The 18,300-nt window shown below is 47.8% G+C and overlaps 1 protein-coding gene and 1 non-coding gene across 6 annotated transcripts in view; both read left to right on the top strand.

Annotated features, from left to right (window-relative positions):
- ZNF609 (zinc finger protein 609) overlaps positions 1-17,754 on the top strand; it is a 235,564-nt gene extending 217,810 nt beyond the window's left edge. For 4 of the 5 annotated variants that reach the window (XM_065547353.2, XM_073996026.1, XM_065547354.2 and 1 more), the window contains 7 exons: positions 3,885-3,972; positions 6,489-8,829; positions 10,294-10,660; positions 11,896-12,071; positions 12,359-12,575; positions 13,022-13,100; positions 13,405-14,559. In XM_065547353.2, the coding sequence (XP_065403425.1) occupies positions 3,885-3,972; positions 6,489-8,829; positions 10,294-10,660; positions 11,896-12,071; positions 12,359-12,575; positions 13,022-13,095 (3,263 nt within the window). In that variant the 3' untranslated portion in view covers positions 13,096-13,100; positions 13,405-14,559. Of the gene's footprint in view, positions 1-3,884; positions 3,973-6,488; positions 8,830-10,293; positions 10,661-11,895; positions 12,072-12,358; positions 12,576-13,021; positions 13,101-13,404 lie in introns of all 5 variants that reach the window. The other variant, XM_045397301.2, reaches the window with a different exon arrangement.
- On the top strand, positions 4,469-4,575 carry LOC123574737 (U6 spliceosomal RNA). Its single transcript, XR_006699941.1, has one exon. It is a non-coding gene; the product is annotated as a U6 spliceosomal RNA (small nuclear RNA).
- Positions 17,755-18,300: the final 546 nt, after the last annotated feature.

The raw sequence follows: 18,300 nt of genomic DNA on the forward strand, positions 1-18,300 counted from the left end.
GGAAAGAAAGAAGGAAGGAAGGGAGGGAGGGAGGAAGGAAGGGAGGGAGGGACGGAGGGAGGGAGGGAGGAAAGAAGGAAGGAAGGAGGGGAAAGAAGGAAGGAAGGAGGGAAAAGAGGGAGGGAGGGAGGGAGGAAGGAAGGAAGGAAGAAAGGAAGAAAGAAAGAAACAGGCCGGGCGCAGTGGCTCATGCCTGTAATCCCAGCACTTTGGGAGGCCGGCAGATCACGAGGTCAGGCGATCGAGACCATCCTGGCTAACACGGTGAAACCCCGTCTCTACTAAAATACAAAAAATTAGCCAGGCGTGGTGGCGGGCTCCGGCACTCGGCAGGCTGAGGCTGGAGAATGGCGTGAACCCGGGAGGCCGAGCTTGCAGTGAGCCGAGATCGCGCCACTGCACTCCAGCCTGCGCAACAGAGCGAGACTCCGTCTCAAAAAAAAAAAAAAGAAAAAAGAAACAGAGATGCAAGTCACTAAGTGGGGCTGAATCTGTGGACTGGCTGACCTCCAGATCTGGGAACAAAGAATAGGGCATGAGAGGTGATTTCAGAGGGGTAAATAGATACTGAAAATACTCATAGACTAAGAATGTGAGGCCAGGAGAGTGAGATGCTAACCCCCAACCAGCCTTATGAAAGGAGGCTAAAGCCGGGCGTGGTGGCTCTTGCCTGTAATCCCAACACTTTGGGAGGCCGAGGCGGGTGGATCATGAGGTCAGGAGATCGAGACCATCCTGGCTAACACGGTGAATCCCCGTCTCTACCAAAAATACAAAAAAAAAAAAAAATTAACCGGATGTGATGGCGGATGCCTATAGTCCCAGCTGCTCAGGAGGCTGAGGCAGGAGAATGGCGCTAACCTGGGAGGCAGAGGCTGCAGTGAGCCGAGATCTCCCACTCCCACTAAATACAACTAAAAACTCTGGAAATTATTTATAAAACAAATATAACAGGACTGTGAAAGGTGGAAGAAAGAAGGCACACCAGCTCTAAGGGTCGCAAGACCTTAGAAACAACATGGTGATGAGTTCCCTGGGTTTTCTTTTTGTCTCTAATATCCCAAATATGTTGCTAAAACTGAATATTATATTTAATGGTAAAAGACTGGAGCCACCAGGCGGGGTGGCTCACGCCTGTAATCCCACCACTTTGGGAGGCCAAGGCGGGCGGATCACAAGGTGAGGAGATGAAGACCACGGTGAAACCCCGTCTCCACTAAAAATACAAAAAATTAGCTGGGCGTGGTGGCGGGCGCCTGTAGTCCCAGGTACTCGGGAGGCTGAGACAGGAGAATGGTGTGAACCCAGGAGGCGGAGCTTGCAGTGAGCCGAGATCGCGCCACTGCACTACAGCCTGGGCGACAGAGCCAGACTCTGTCTCAAAAAAAAAAAAAAGACTGAATGGAGCCAAGTGTGGTGGCTCATGTCTATAATCCCAGCACCCTGGAAGGCCAAGGCAGATGGATTGCTTGAACTCAGGAGTTCAAGACCAGCCTGGGCAAAATGGTCTTGACAGGAGGATTGCTTGAGGCCAAGAGTTTGAGCCGAATCTGGGCAACATTAACAAGACATTGTCTCTAAAAGAATTAAAATTGCCGGCCAGGCGCGGTGGCTCATGCCTGTAATCCCAGCACTTTGGGAGGCCGAGGCAGGCGAATTACCTGAGGTTGGGAGATTGAGACCAGCCTGACCAACATGGAGAAACTCTGTCTCTACTAAAAATACAAAATTAGCTGGGGATGGTGGTGCATGCCTATAATCCCAGCTACTGGGGAGGCTGAGGCGGAGAATTGCTTGAACCCAGGAGGCGGAAGTTGCAGTGAGCAGGGATCACACCATTGCATTCCAGCTTGGGGAACAAGAGCGAAACTCCGTTTAAAAAAAAAAAAAAGGAATTAAAATGCCAAAAAAAAAAAAAACCATATAAAACAATTTTTCTTTTATCAGATTGGCAAAGAACAAAATGAGAACACCATGTTGCCAAAGGAAAAGGGCGAGAAGTATTCATGGGCTACTATAAATGGGTATATGAATGAGTACATCTTCTTTGAGGCAGTTTGGAGATGGTTTGGCCGTATTTATCAGAACTCCAAATACAAGTGCACTGTGATTAACAGTTTTACTTACAGGAATTCATCTTACAGACGTATTCGTGTAGGTAAAATGAAGCATTTGTACAAGATTATTCATTGCAGTTTATTTGTAACAGCAGAAGATTGAAACAACCTAAATGTCCATTCAAATGCTGCCATTGAAAAGAATGAAGTAGCTCTCTGTCTACACATATGGAATGATCCAAAATATTTGGGTACATGAAAAAAGCAGTGTGCAGAACATTGTATGTATATTGCTATCATTTAAGGAAGAATGTATGAACATATTTGCATATATACATATAAAATATCTGTGGAATACTTTTGGATGTTTCCAAGTAGGGGAGCTGGAAGACTGAAGAACAGTTATGGAAGGGACACTTCTTTTTTTTTTTTTTTTGAGACGGAGTCTCGCTCTGTCACCCAGGCTGGGGTGCAGTGGCCGGATCTCAGCGTAAACCCAGGTTTACGCCATTCTCCTGCCTCAGCCTCCCGAGTAGCTGGGACTACAGGCACCCGCCACCTCGCCCGGCTAGTTTTTTGTATTTTTTAGTAGAGACGGTGTTTCACCGTGTTAGCCAGGATGGTCTCAATCTCCTGACCTCGTGATCCGCCCATCTCGGCCTCCCAAAGTGCTGGGATTACAGGCTTGAGCCACCACGCCCGGCCCACTGGACACTTAATTTTATGTTAGAGTTTGGTGGGGATTTTTTTTTTTTTTTGCAGGGGCGAGTGGGGGCTACCTTTTGAATTTTGGAGTAAGGCTATATTACCTAATCAAAAGCTTTTTTTTTTTTTTTTCTTTTTTTGAGATGGAGTTTCACTCATTGCCCAGGCTGGAGTGCAATGGCGCAATTTTGGCTCACTGCAACATCCGCCTCCCGGGTTCAAGCGATTCTCCTGCCTCAGCCTCCTGAGTAGCTGGGATTACAGGCACGTGCCAGCATGCCCGGCTAATTTTTGTAATTTTAGTACAGACAGGTTTTCCCATATTGGTCAGGCTGATCTTGAGCTCCTGGCCACAAGTGATCTGTCTACCTTAGCCTCCCAAAGTACTGGGATTACAGGTGTGAGCCACCACTCCTGGCCAAAAACATTTTTTTTTTAATTATCGAGGTGTGGTGACATGCTCCTGTGGTCCCAGCTACTTGGGAGACTGAGGTGGGACAATCGCTTGAGGCTGCACTCCAGCCTGGGCAGCAGAGCAAGACCATCTCCAAAAATAAAAATAAAATGTGTCTTGGCCGGGCGCAGTGGCTCAAGCCTGTAATCCCAGCACTTTGGGAGGCCGAGACGGGCGGATCACGAGGTCAGGAGTTCGAGACCATCCTGGCTAACACGGTGAAACCCCGTCTCTACTAAAAAATACAAAAAACTAGCCGGGCGAGGTGGTGGGCGCCTGTAGTCCCGGCTACTTGGGAGGCTGAGGCAGGAGAATGGCGTAAAAACCCGGGAGGCGGAGCTTGCAGTGAGCTGAGATCCGGCCACTGCCCTCCACCCTGGGCGACATAGCGAGACTCCATCTCAAAAAAAAATAAAATAAAATAAAATAAAATAAAATGTGTCTTGACAAAACCATGAAGTCTTTACAACTGTTAACCATCCTAAGGGGCCTCAGTAGCATTGTAGGCAATTCCTATGGAACTATTCTGGCCCAATCCTATTTGTCCCGTTGGTACCCAGAGCACCTCCTAAACCCTTTTATAGAAGTCACAGTGCTGACAAAAGAATACTCTTCTCAGTGGCAAATGGGGTGTGTCTCGTCTATATCTATGTGCTCTTATTTTCCAGGGATGTTGGTGGTAAATGTAACGTGGAGGAACAAGACATATGTAGGTACACTCCTTGACTGCACACGACATGATTGGGCACCCCCAAGGTAAGCACTTACAGCTATTTAGTTTATATTAAGTCTGAACCATTCTAATTGGTGATCTCTTATACTTTTATCCTGCTAGAATTGTACACCCAGCTTTTAAGGGACACGATGGTGTAGATAACCAGGGAAAGCACTGTATTTATCTGACATTCAAGAAGACTGAATGGCTGGGCGCAGTGGCTCACGCCTGTAATCCCTGCACTTTGGGAGGCTGAGGCGGGCAGATCACCTGAGATCGGGAGTTCAAGACTAGCCTGACCAACATGGAGAAACCCCATCTCTACTAAAAATACAAAGTTAGCCAGGTGTGGTGGTGCGTGCCTGTAATCCCAGCTACTCGAGAGGCTGAGGCAGGAGAATCACTTGAAGCCAGGAGGCGGAGGTTGCAGTGAGCCAAGATCGCGCCATTGTACTCCAGCCTGGGCAACAAAAAGCGAAACTCCATCTCAAAAAAAAAAAAAAAAGAGGATGAATTGTGTATGAAAGTGTTCAGGGGGTGCTCACTTCAGAGGTACATATACTAAAATTGGAACAATACAGAAAAGATTAACATGACCCCTGCACAAGGGTGACATGCAAATTTGTGAAGTGTTCCATATTTTTAAAATTAGCAAAAAAAAATTGTTGAGGGGATGCATTGGGGGAATGGGGAGAAAATCCTATTTAAGCCTTTGACTGGAATTATTAAAGCCACCTTGAGACCATCTAACCATGGGTGATCAAACATTCATTGATAGTAGCTATTTCTCAGAAATTTGAACTCAAGAACATGTTTAGTTTTATAAACTCTACTAGAACATATGGGTTTCACAAGGACCTTTTCATGTTGCAATTTGACCTTTAGATGGATATTTCAATCAATGGCACCTAATAGCTTGTTCCTAATATTAGTACCCAGTTTGTCAGGGTTTGGGGAACCCAGGCATTGGGGGTAATTTACAACTAACATGCACGTAACATCCTAGGAGCTTACCAATTAATGCCATTCCCATGCAGTCACAAGTTCCTTTATTGAATCATATTCATTGAAAATGGTAGTGACTATCTGGACAGTTCTTTTACGAAAAGTATCTTAAACCTTCATCTGCCCATTGTTCCCATGAAACTAAGATGGGCAGAAATGTCCCAAGGAAAAGTATTGTAAAGTTCTTGATTCCATACCACTCTCCTTTTCTCAGATGTGATTAGGCTCTACCGAGGGCTATTTATGCCTCCTAATTTTCAGAGATGCTGGGCCAGGTTTCTAGAGGCTTAGACTTTTATAAGACTATGTTTAGGCTGGGCGTGGTGGCTCACGCCTGTAATCCCAGCACTTTGGGAGGCTGAGGCGGGTGGATCACCTGAGGTCAGGCAGGTCGAAACCAGCCTGGTCAACATGGTGAAACCCTGTCTCTACTAAAAATACAAAAATTAGCCGGGCGTGGTGGCGGATGCCTATAATCCCAGCTACTGGGGAGGCTGAGGCAGGAGAATTGCTTGAACGCAGGAGGCGGAGGTTGCACTGAGCCTAGATCGCTCCACTGCACTCCAGCCTGGGCGACAGAGCAACACTCCGTCTCAAAAAAAAAAAAGACTATATTCAGACCATAATAGTTGCCCTGATAAGAATCAGAAGCAGATGAGCTAAAACAAGTTAGTAAAGTTCTTTACACCCTCCCTTTGCATTTCTGAGAAACCTATTGGAAGGACTTATTTCTGCTTTGGGCATACAAGAATCCAGAGAGATAGGAGCTGAGTGAGTAGGTTGATAACAGGGAAGCAATAAGTAGCTTTACAGTAGGACTGTTCTGAGAACCCGAAGGAGGTATTTGACAAAATTTGCCTTTTTTCTGCAATAGCTTTGGTTCCTACTGTCTTAGAAACAACCTACTCCCGTTGCCCCCTGGGACAAGAGAGTCAAAACCATCTTTAGATCTACAAGGGAACCAATCTTAGCTAAAGGTTTAATTCTAAGCAGTGTTTTAAGCTCCATGAGAAGCTACTTTAGGGCCTATGAGGAATGACCCCTAGGTGCAGATCTCCAGACATTCAAAGAACTCGTGTACTCTTGGTTATATCTGATGTTTAGGGAACTCTTAAATGGATAGGTGCTTTGTTCTACCTTTCTATATCTTCACAGTGAGGTATGTAAGAAAAAGGCATTGGGCTAAAGATAGAGCTACAGTCTTGTCATATGTTGCCATCAATCAATGATGTTACCTTGGACAAGTCACTTAGCATGCCTGGCCTCAATTTTCTGAAACCATGACTATGGCTGTATATAGGAAATGTAGACATGACTGTCTTATGGAACAGACTGCATGGCTTTAGAGGTAAATGTTGGAGAATAATTTGCAGCTAACATGCATCCCAGGAGTTCACCATTTAGTGCAGTTCCCAATCAGAATTTCTTGTAACAAATCATATTCATTGAAAATGATAGTCACCATCTGGACAGTTCTGGAGCCTACAGCTAAACTGGTTTGAAGATGTTTTCTCTTCTTAATAATATCCTGTTGTGTTTATCCTTTGCCAAGGTTCTGTGACTCCCCGACCAGTGACCTGGAAATGCGCAATGGTCGGGGTAGAGGCAAACGCATGCGTCCCAACAGTAACACTCCTGTCAATGAGACAGCCACAGCCTCTGACAGCAAAGGGACCAGTAGCAGCAGCAAAACCCGAGCAGGAGCCAATAGCAAAGGCCGACGGGGCAGCCAGAATTCTTCAGAGCATCGCCCACCTGCCAGCAGCACTTCTGAGGATGTCAAGGCCAGCCCTTCCTCAGCTAATAAGCGGAAAAACAAACCCCTTTCAGACATGGAGCTGAACTCTAGCTCAGAGGACTCCAAAGGGAGCAAGCGTGTCCGTACTAATTCCATGGGCTCAGCCACTGGCCCCCTTCCTGGGACCAAGGTAGAACCCACTGTTCTGGACAGAAACTGTCCCTCCCCAGTCCTGATTGACTGTCCCCACCCAAACTGCAACAAGAAGTACAAGCACATCAATGGACTTAAGTACCACCAAGCTCATGCCCATACAGATGATGACAGCAAGCCGGAAGCGGATGGGGACAGTGAGTACGGAGAGGAACCTATTCTCCATGCAGATCTCGGGAGCTGCAATGGTGCGTCTGTCTCACAAAAAGGTTCCTTGTCCCCTGCCCGCTCAGCTACCCCCAAAGTTCGACTTGTAGAGCCCCACAGCCCTTCTCCCTCAAGCAAATTCAGCACAAAAGGCCTCTGTAAGAAAAAGTTGAGTGGGGAAGGGGACACAGACCTTGGGGCCTTGTCCAATGATGGCTCTGATGATGGACCCTCAGTGATGGATGAAACAAGCAATGATGCCTTTGATTCTTTAGAAAGGAAGTGTATGGAAAAAGAAAAATGTAAAAAACCCTCTAGTTTAAAACCTGAAAAGATTCCTTCCAAGAGCTTAAAGTCAGCCCGTCCCATTGCCCCTGCCATCCCCCCACAGCAAATCTACACCTTCCAGACAGCCACCTTCACAGCAGCGAGCCCAGGCTCTTCCTCAGGCTTGACCGCCACAGTGGCACAAGCCATGCCCAACAGTCCCCAACTCAAGCCCATTCAGCCCAAGCCCACTGTTATGGGAGAACCTTTCACAGTCAACCCTGCCTTGACTCCAGCCAAGGACAAGAAAAAGAAAGACAAAAAAAAGAAGGAATCTTCAAAGGAACTTGAAAGTCCTCTGACCCCTGGGAAGGTGTGTCGAGTAGAAGAAGGCAAAAGTCCATTCAGGGAATCTTCAGGAGATGGGATGAAAATGGAGGGACTCCTAAATGGCTCATCAGATCCCCACCAAAGCCGACTGGCTAGCATCAAGGCTGAAGCCGACAAGATCTACAGTTTCACAGATAATGCCCCTAGCCCTTCCATTGGAGGAAGTAGCCGCCTTGAAAACACTACCCCTACTCAGCCCCTGACTCCCTTACATGTAGTGACCCAGAATGGAGCTGAAGCCAGCTCAGTCAAAACCAACAGCCCTGCATACTCTGACATCTCTGATGCTGGGGAGGATGGGGAGGGCAAGGCAGACAGTGTCAAATCAAAGGATGCCGAACAGTTGGTTAAAGAAGGGGCTAAGAAAACTCTTTTTCCCCCTCAGCCTCAGAGCAAAGACTCACCATATTACCAAGGCTTTGAGAGTTACTATTCTCCAAGCTACGCACAGTCCAGCCCTGGGGCTCTGAACCCCAGCAGCCAGGCAGGAGTGGAGAGCCAGGCCCTGAAGACAAAAAAGGATGAGGAACCTGAGAGCATCGAAGGAAAAGTGAAGAACGATGTTTGTGAGGAAAAGAAGCCTGAGCTGAGCAGTTCCAGTCAGCAGCCCTCGGTCATCCAGCAGCGTCCCAACATGTATATGCAGTCCCTGTACTATAACCAGTATGCCTATGTGCCCCCCTATGGCTACAGCGACCAGAGTTACCACACCCACCTTCTGAGCACTAACACGGCTTACCGGCAGCAGTACGAAGAACAGCAGAAACGCCAGAGCTTAGAACAGCAGCAGCGGGGAGTGGACAAGAAGGCAGAGATGGGCCTGAAGGAGCGTGAGGCAGCACTCAAGGAAGAGTGGAAGCAAAAGCCGTCAATTCCACCAACTCTCACCAAGGCCCCCAGCCTGACAGACCTTGTGAAGTCAGGACCTGGCAAGGCCAAGGAGCCAGGGGCTGACTCAGCCAAATCAGTCATCATTCCCAAGTTAGATGACTCTTCAAAACTCCCAGGCCAGGCCCCTGAAGGCCTTAAAGTGAAGCTGAGTGATGCCAGCCACCTAAGCAAGGAGGCCTCTGAGGCCAAGACAGGCGCTGAGTGTGGTCGACAGGCAGAGGTGGATCCAATACTCTGGTACCGACAGGTAACTGTTGCTCTGGGAGGAAGTGGAAATACCGTATGATAATCATCTGTCTTCCTCACAAATAAGGGCTGTCCTTATATAGGGGTTCAACGGAATTGAGATTAGCAGGAGAGATGTGTAATCTTAAGGATTCTTTACCTTTATAAACCATTTTAATGTTTTTTATTTTATTTTAATGTTATTTTTTCAAGATGGGAGTCTCACTCTGTTGCCCAGGCTAGAGTGCAGTGGTGCTATCTTGGCTCACTGCAACGTTCACCACACCCAGCTAATTTTTTTTTGTATTTTTAGTAGAGATGCGGCTTACTATGTTGGTCAGGCTGGTCTCAAACTCCTGACCTCAAGTAATCCACCTGCCTCAGCCTCCCAAAGTGCTGGGATTACAGACATGAGCCACTGCATCCAGCCAATTTTTTTATTTTTATGTTTTTATAGAGACCAGAGTCCCTCTCTATTGCCCAGGCTGGAATGCAATGACATAGTCATAGCTCACAGCAATTTCCAACTCCTAGGCCCAAGCAATCTTCCTGCCTCAGCCTCCCAATTAACCAGGACTACAGATGCATGCCACCACACCCAGATGTTTTAATTTTTTGTAGAGAGAGGTCTTACTATGTTGCCCAGGCTGGTCTTGAACTCCTGGCCTCAAGCAGTCTTCCCGCCTCAGCCTCCCAAAGCACTGGGATTCATATTAATGTTTTTTAAAAAGCACTTTTATATCCACAGCAGGTGTTTTTTCCATTTGACAAGAAAGGCCCAGACAAGTTACCTTAATTTGTCTAGGGTTTCTTAAGACCTCACTAGCCAAGCCAGGATTAGAACCAAGGTATCTCGATTCCTTGTCTGTGTTTCTTCCACTGTTTGGTTCCTGTGAAATGAGGTATTGATGGTCTCTCTATTTTTTAGAGTGGGTACAAAGTATACTCAGTTACTGAGTTTCTTTAACAAGGATTTTATAGGTTGAGTTAGAACTAGGAACTTGGAATCTCATATCTTGCTCTGCTCATGAGACTTAGAATGTCTTCCCTTCCCTCTTGGTATAATAGTTATGCCTCCCTCCCTCCTCCGATCTGAGTGTCACTTACAAGCTTTCCACCCCACTGAGCATGCTCTGAAATAGTGAAACAACCTAAACATCTTGGAAGGGGCAGCCTCTCCTATTTCAATCATTTCCCCAGAATGTTTGTTCTTACCTAGAAAACATCCACTGATACATGGACGGATTTTCCTTTTCTCCCCCTGCCCCATCTTGTTCCCTGTGGGTGGGTGCAGAGGTGGGGGCGGGGGCTTTTTAACCAAAAGGGAGCAGAGTTGGAATATAAACAAGATCAATAGAGGCCAAGATCCTACTCTGCCCCAGGTGTCTAGTAATTATCTGCTCTGGTGATTCTACTGGGACTTTGGGCTTGAAATAGATCTGTCTTATCTCTACAACACCCAGTCGTTGTTCTGTGATTTTTGTAGGAGGCAGAGCCCCGGATGTGGACATATGTTTATCCTGCCAAGTACTCAGACATCAAGTCAGAGGATGAGCGGTGGAAGGAGGAGCGGGACCGCAAATTGAAGGAGGAAAGGAGTCGGAGTAAGGACTCTGTCCCCAAGGAAGATGGGAAGGAAAGCACAAGTAGTGACTGCAAGCTGCCCACGTCGGAGGAGTCTCGCCTTGGGAGCAAGGAGCCCCGGCCAAGTGTCCATGTGCCTGTGTCCTCCCCACTCACCCAGCACCAGTCCTACATCCCCTACATGCACGGCTATTCCTACAGTCAGTCCTACGACCCCAACCACCCCAGCTACCGGAGCATGCCTGCTGTGATGATGCAGAACTACCCAGGTATAGCACCAAGTGCCAGCCGCTATTCCATTCACTGGAAGGGGGAATGAAGCACAGATTTCACGTCCAGAGTTTTCTTGCTCAGCCCCAAGGCATATTGAGGCTCACTTAGATGACAGCCCTTTTTTCACTGAGTCGTTCTATGAGGTAGCCACCCTAACCCATAGTTCCTTGAATGACCCATAATGATAGTCTTTAGCCTCTTTAGTCTCACTCCTTAGAGCTTCCAGCTTCCTACAGCAGCCTAAATAGTCTCAACATTCTGGTGACATTATTATAAAGCACACTCTAAATAGAAGTAAGCGTTTCAAACAGAAATAGGAAATTTCTTACCCTTGAGGTGTTCCTTTCTCCCTGTCACTCACACCTGTCAATATAAAAATCACAGTTGCATTTGTTGGGTGCTCCCTGACAGCCAGGCGCTGTCCTCTGAGATTTATGCATATTATCTTTTTAAATCCTCCCCATCACCTTAAGTAATAAGTATTGGTATCTTCATTTTTGATGATGAAGAAATTGAAGCTCAAAACAGTTATTTATTTGTTCAAGGTTACCACGCTGGTAAGTCTCAGAATGAGGTTTTGTTTTTTTTTTGTTTTTTTTTTTTTTTGAGACGGAGTCTCGCTCTGTAGCCCAGGCTGGAGTGCAGTGGCCGGATCTCAGCTCACTGCAAGCTCCGCCTCCCGGGTTCACGCCATTCTCCTGCCTCAGCCTCCCGAGTAGCTGGGACTACAGGTGCCCGCCACCACGCCCGGCTAGTTTTTTGTATTTCTTAGTAGAGACAGGGTTTCACCGTGTTATCCAGGATGGTCTCGATCTCCTGACCTCGTGATCCGCCCGTCTCGGCCTCCCAAAGTGCTGGGATTACAGGCTTGAGCCACCGCGCCCGGCCAGAATAAGGTTTTGAACCCAAGGCTCTAACTCCAGATCCTGTGATCTTTCCACTTTATCATATCACTTCTCCAAGAAGAATCTGAGACCAGTTCAAAGAACAGTATCGGATCTATGGAAGTTGGCTGCAGGAAACAGGGCTGTGTTCCTAATATCCCTTAGCTAATTTTTCCTGTAGAGCTCAGTAAGGAAAGGTCAAGCCAACAGTCTCAGCCAAAGACACTATGTTAGAAAATACCTCAGCCTGTGCCTTGGAAAGCTGATGCCCGCCTAATCAAGCTCACTAAAGCAGAGCTTCCTCTACCTCCCCCATCTCTTTGAATGTTTGATTTCTCCTTCCACAGGTTCCTACCTGCCTTCCAGCTACTCTTTTTCTCCATATGGCAGCAAGGTCTCAGGTGGTGAAGATGCTGACAAGGCACGAGCCAGCCCCAGTGTCAGTTGTAAATCCAGCTCAGAGTCCAAAGCCCTGGACATCTTGCAGCAGCATGCCAGTCACTACAAGAGCAAGTCTCCCACGGTAAGAGAAGTACAGGGACGCTGGCTGTTACCCAAAGACCAGTAAGGCCAGATCCAGGGTCTGGGAGAAGGTGGGCAAGTTCAGGTCCTGACCACAGTGCAGCTTGGCTGACTTGACATTGGCAGCCCCCAGGGCATCTTCTTGATTCTTACATGTCTTGCACTTTTAGGGGTCATAAGGTGGCACCCTGGGCATCTCACTCATGTGTGGGTGTTTGTGTGTGTGTGTGTGGTTGTATGTATGTGTGTCTCACTATAGTGCTTTTGTGTCTCTGGTTTCCTTTCCAGATAAGTGATAAAACTTCTCAGGAGAGAGATCGAGGAGGCTGTGGGGTGGTTGGGGGTGCTGGCAGCTGTAGCAGCGTTGGGGGAGCAGGTGGGGGTGAACGGAGTGTTGACCGGCCCCGCACCTCTCCTTCCCAGCGCCTGATGTCCACACACCACCACCACCACCACTTGGGGTACTCATTGCTCCCAGCACAGTACAACTTACCCTATGCAGCAGGTAAGCCTATTTTCCCTACCACCTGTTGTTTTGTCTTGTTTTGTTTATCTTCATCCCAGTAGTATGTCCACAGCTAGGACCCTCCTCCCTGCCTCATAAGAATCCTTTTTTAATTTTTTTTTTTTTTTTTGAGCTTCTAATCTGTACACAGTCCTAACCTCCTGCTGTCATTAAAGCATATGATATTTATTCCTCCTTTGGAGTTTGGGAACTCTTAAATTCCTCCAGAATACTAGCCTTGATATTCAGAAGAATATGGAACAGGTGTTCCCCAAAGGCAAAGAGAAACAATCAGCTGAGAAATACAGCCTTATTATCTATCTCCAGCAAATATATCTGGCTGAGTATCAGATTTTTTTTTTCTGTCAGCACCCCAAAACTCAGGGAAAATGGTTAATGGAAGGTTTCTGTGAGTGCTGCACTAACATGTTCTCCTGCTCACTCAGGGCTTTCTTCTACAGCCATTGTTGCCAGCCAACAAGGCTCAACTCCCTCACTCTACCCACCCCCCAGGAGGTGAGAATGGTAAGTAACTTTTGTTAATTTGGGGCAACACGTAAAGCTGGGATAGTTGCTACCTGGATCACAGAATCCCTAGGTGAGGAATAGCTCTGAGGGGTCAGCGGTCTGGAATCCATAGAACCCTGGCCAAGCCTCTTGTACAAGAGTCTCCCATGAAGCCATGTGCCTCTGAGAGGACCTGTGGAACACAGTGTCCCCTAGGGACCAGTACTGGCCACTTCTGCAGTTCATTTTCTTGGAGTGCCACCTTGTGGTTGTTTTACCAACAGGCTGAGTGCCTGGTTATCTGTCCATGTTTCCCTTGCAGACATCAAGTGCCCGGATAAAATCAGCTTCATGGGCCCGGACTGGCTCACCCAAGGAGGTGCTGAAGGTGCCATTTAGACATCAGTTAAATGGTGTTGATCATCCTGTTTGCCGTTTCCTCCATGACTGAAGGCAGACCCTTGGCTATCTCACCTCCACCAGACCTCTGGACTACCTGACCCTCCATCTTCCTCAGGAGCTGGAGAGCTGGTACTTAGCAAAAATATTTATTCTCTCAGCCACAGTCATGACTGTTGTGGCCTCTGTGGAGATGAAGGCACGGGAAGCAACCAGGGGAACATGGCCTCAGCCCAGAGAAGCCACCGCTCTGTTCCCCAAGCCCTTGGTCTGCTGCCAGAGCAGTGCCAGCCCCCCCGCCCACCAGGGAGGGACCCCCACCCCCAAGCACTGGGTAAGGTCTGAAGACAGCACAGCAGCCATACCCCTCACCATCATTACCACCATCACCAGATTCTGCATCTCCCTAGTGCTTTGCACCCTGGGAATTGGCAGCATGTGGAGGAACTAGAATCTCAGGAAAGAAATTGGGGGTTGTTTTCTACGTAATTGTGAAAACAAGGTCTTCAAATGTGGAGACTTCTCCCCATTTACATGAGCACATGTAAACGCTCACAACCTAGCCTGGAAAGGAAGACCAAGGCATCTGCCCCAATATGGCCTTGAGCTGCCTGTGAGGCAGGGGGCAGGGGTTCCACCACCAGCACAGGGCTCCCCAGGGACACTGGGAGCAAGCTGGTGCTGGAGCATGAATGGCATCTGTGAAGTAGAACCTGCGTCCCCACTAAGTCCTGCTGCTTCTTATTCCCCAACTCCTTGCCCTTTTCCCTTCCCTCCTAACCCCTTGGTGCCTTTCCCAGGGGGATCCCCACACTGGTCTTGCCTCTTCTTTTCCACTGCTTGGCTCTTAAGCCTCAGGCAGATAAACTAGTATTTTCCCCAGCATGGGGAACCTTGGAGTCTGCCAGGTCACCTTAGGGCAAGGCCCAGAAGGCAGCCCCTGGGAGCACCCAGCAGTTCTTGGAGATGTACTGTCATCTAGCCATCTGATATCTTCCTCATTTGGGGCCACAAATGTATACAGCCCAATTCCTCTGTCTACAAGTACATGATTTTATATAGCTCAGTCTATAACTTCCATATGGGCCAATATAAGCTGTGTTTCTTGGTAACACATATTTTGTTTGAGGGGCCACTGGCCGTGGGAGGTTATTTGTTCCTTAGACCCTGGAATAACACATCCAAGCCATTACGTTAGAGTCTCAGAATGTACTCAGTGGAGCTGTGCTTTGAGGCAAACATTTCTCTGCTCTCCTTAGAAATGCAGTCTCCCAATGGAAGCTTTATGCTCTTTGTACTGGGAAAGTGAGGATGATTTGATAGCTTTATTGGGGTCATGTCTTCCCCAAGGTGTGGGGAGCTTTAGCTTACTTGGCTTTTGAGGTATCATCCCTCTATTCTCCCCTCCTGTCTTTCCATGACCCTCTGGATTGAGAGAGGTAAAGACTGACAGACACCAGCGTAGGCTGGAAAAGGGAGTGTGTGACCAGAGTGCCAAAAATGACTAGGAGCAGGTACTGCTCCGACTCAGTTTGGAGAATGGGAAATGGGACAGTAAGCACAATGCCCAGTAGTACTTGATTTCCAAGGACCCTGGAACCCTACACATGAGAGGCTTAGGGTCACCATCTGCTCAAGAGGATCCCCTCTGATCTACAGGCCTTTCCCCTAGGTGTCTACATCCTCATTTTTGTTCAATTTGGGTTCTGAGCCCTCCCCAAAAACCATTGTTTTAAACCTCTTGGCAGGGCCCCAAAACAACCTCCCTCATACTCATCATATTCCCTCTGCCTCCTGCTGCCCTCGTGGGCAGTGCTCTGAGCAGTGACCTCCCTTTCCTCCATGGAAGTAGCTAGTGCAGACACCTTCACCCCACCTCACCTGAGTCCCCTCAACCAAGAGGGTGACTGAATTTCGGCCTGATTATGCCCTCCTGGAGCTCCTGTGAGGTGGAGCCAAGGGCCCCTCTCTGTTCCTGTTTGTTTTAAAATATTGTTGTGTGTTTTGTATCTGTGGCACTGGCCTGCAGCATACTCTGTACATATTGTAAAGAAACCGTTTGGAGTAATTTTCTTTTGCATTGGGCAGGTATGGCCCTGCATTCCTGCCCTTTCCACTCGTTCTGTAACAGAGGATGAACTTCCTCTGGGCAGCCTTGGGTTCTCCAGAAGAGAACAGGTTTTTCTTTTCCTTTTTAAATTTTCTTCTTAAACATTTGGCTCTTTGATCCTCATATCCAAGTCTCCCTGAAGAGTAGGAGCTGCTCAGAAGAGCAGGTGAAAGCCTCAATGGCAGATCCTGATGCTTGCCGGGCCTAGTCTTCCCTCCAAAATAACATGAAGCAGCAGCTGTGGAGATTCTTGACAAGTGCTGAGTGAAAGATTTGCTGTCCACCTCTACATGGGGAGGAGAAACACAGGTGGGAGCTACCTGTGGCATCCATGATCTAGTCAGAGGGATGAGATGCTCAGCAGGGATCCCCATCCTATCCCACCCCACAAACAAAGGCTGGAAAAATTTGCTACCAAGGGCCAAGACCACCAGACCAAGCCTGTCTCTGAGCCACCCCTGCCCAGGCCCTCACAGACATTGCTCCCTGGGCTTCCCATCGAGGAGAAGCTGAAGAGAGAGGGGGCCTCATCCCCAGATAGATCAGGCAAGGCTTGGAGAGCTGCTCTTTAAGATCCACATCAACTACTTCCTCATTTTAAGGTATGGCAGTTTCCTTCATCCCCTTTTCCTGCCTTGTACATGTACATGTATGAAATTTCCTTCTCTTACCCAACTCTCTCCATACATCACAAGATCAAAGAACCACACGCTTAGAAGGGTAAGAGGGCACCCTATGAAATGAAATGGTGATTTCTTGAGTCTCTTCTTTCCAGGTTTCAAGGGGCCATGGGAGGACTTAGAGAGTTGCGAGTGAAGACTGCAGAGGGCTAGGAAAGTATTGTATACAGGTTTTGAGGCCACCCATGTCACTTATCCCGTATACCCTCTACCATCCCCTTGTCTATTCTGATGCCCCCAAGATGCAACTGGGCAGCTAGTTGGCCCCGTAATTCTGGGCCTTTGTTGTTTGTTTTATTATTTGGACTTCCCAGGAAGCTTTCCAGTGATCTCCTACCATGGGGCCCTCCTGGGATCAAGCCCCTCCCAGGCCCTGTCTCCAGCCCCTCCTGCCCCAGCCCACCCGCTTGCCTTGGTGCTCAGCCCTCCCACTGGGAGCAGGTTGGGGCGAGCTGGAGGCCCGGGCTGGAGGGGCAGTGTTGCTGTTCATAGATTTTGTTCCATTGGCGTTGCTCTGTTGGATTTAATTTCAGTCTTCCTGATTCTTCCCTTCTGTAAAGTGTACATTACCAAGTTCCTTGTTTTTTTATATATATATATAAATATATATATATACAAACTGTACTCTTTTTGCCTTTGTACATTCAGGCAAGAAGAGAAAATAAATCTTTTTAAGAGACAATCACAAATCTGTGAGGGCTGCTGGTTATTTCTCCTGGAGTTTGCTGCTGAGCTGCCTCTTCCTTCCTCCCAACTTTCCTGTTCCCCCTCAGCTTTCCTGATCTTCCTGGCCCTGCTCCATATGCATCCTCAGCTTCACTTTCCCTGGCTGATGGCAAGTTGTTGAATCCAGTGTCCAGACTACCTGCCTTGTAACCCTTTTCTGCCCAGCATTGTTTTCTGGCTTGGCCAGTGGCTTAGCCCAGGAGCTTTAGTCTGTGCCCTGGCCTCCCCTCTCTTCACCTTTAGATTCCATTCACCGAAGTGACTTTGGACCCCTGGGTACTCTGGGACCTGTTTCCTGGAGGCCCTGGCTTGGGAAACTCACCTGTGAAACTATGCAGCTGGGAGCTCTCTGCCTAAGAGTTTGCACTATTTAAACCTGCCTGGGAGTTAGGACGGATGGTTTTAGGAATGACCAGGAAACTACCCCTAAAACTCCCCCTACATTCCAGCCTCTAGAATGCTCTGATCCAGAGCTCAGTGGATGATTCCCAGCTGGTGGACTCTGTGGCTACCCCATCAGAACAAGGGCTAAGGGTTTATGGGTCAAGAGTATTTGATCAGAATTTTAAAGGGTGGTACACTCTGAAACACAGCCCAACCAAACCATTTGTTTGGCCTCTTTCTCTTTTCCTCTACCTTCCTCCTCCCCCCTTTTTCCCCTCTACTTCCTCTTCTTAATTGGCTTTGGAATTGAAGTATATTTTTAAATTATTTGTTGTATTTATTGAATAAAGTTTTTAATGTCCCTGTTCTTAAATTTAGACTTAGTTTGCCTTTCACACTCCACTCCCACCCCACCCCCAAAATATTCTACCTTCTAAGTTGCTTTTTAAACTGTAGTGCAGCCTTTTGGGTACCATATTTCTTTCCTGTCAGTGGTCTTCAATAACAAGTTTTTTTTGAAAAGGAAAATCTTCCACTGGGTGCCTGGGTTTCCAATTTAGCCTTTCTGACTCTAGCTGTATTGAAGAGGAACCACCAATAGGTGGCAGCAGAATCTCAAGCAGGTTTCTTGGGAAAAAGTAAGGGACTGAGTTTTGTATTGGTTCTTTTTCATCTGTCTTGTAAATTCCTTGTGTTTGAGTTTAGTATCTGCATCCTAAATTGCCAGCTGCCTCTAGGAATTACCTGCCCAGTGGGGGACATCTGATTTCGACTGAATGTCTGTAGTCCCAGACTTGTTCTAGTAACACCTGCCAGGCACGGTGGCTCACGCCTATAATCCCAGCACTTTGGGAGGCTGAGGCGTGTGAATCACTTGAGGCCAGGAGTTCGAGACCAGCCTGGGCAACATGGCAAAACT

This window comes from Macaca fascicularis, chromosome 7 (assembly GCF_037993035.2).
Source record: "Macaca fascicularis isolate 582-1 chromosome 7, T2T-MFA8v1.1".
NCBI lineage: Eukaryota > Metazoa > Chordata > Mammalia > Primates > Cercopithecidae > Macaca > Macaca fascicularis.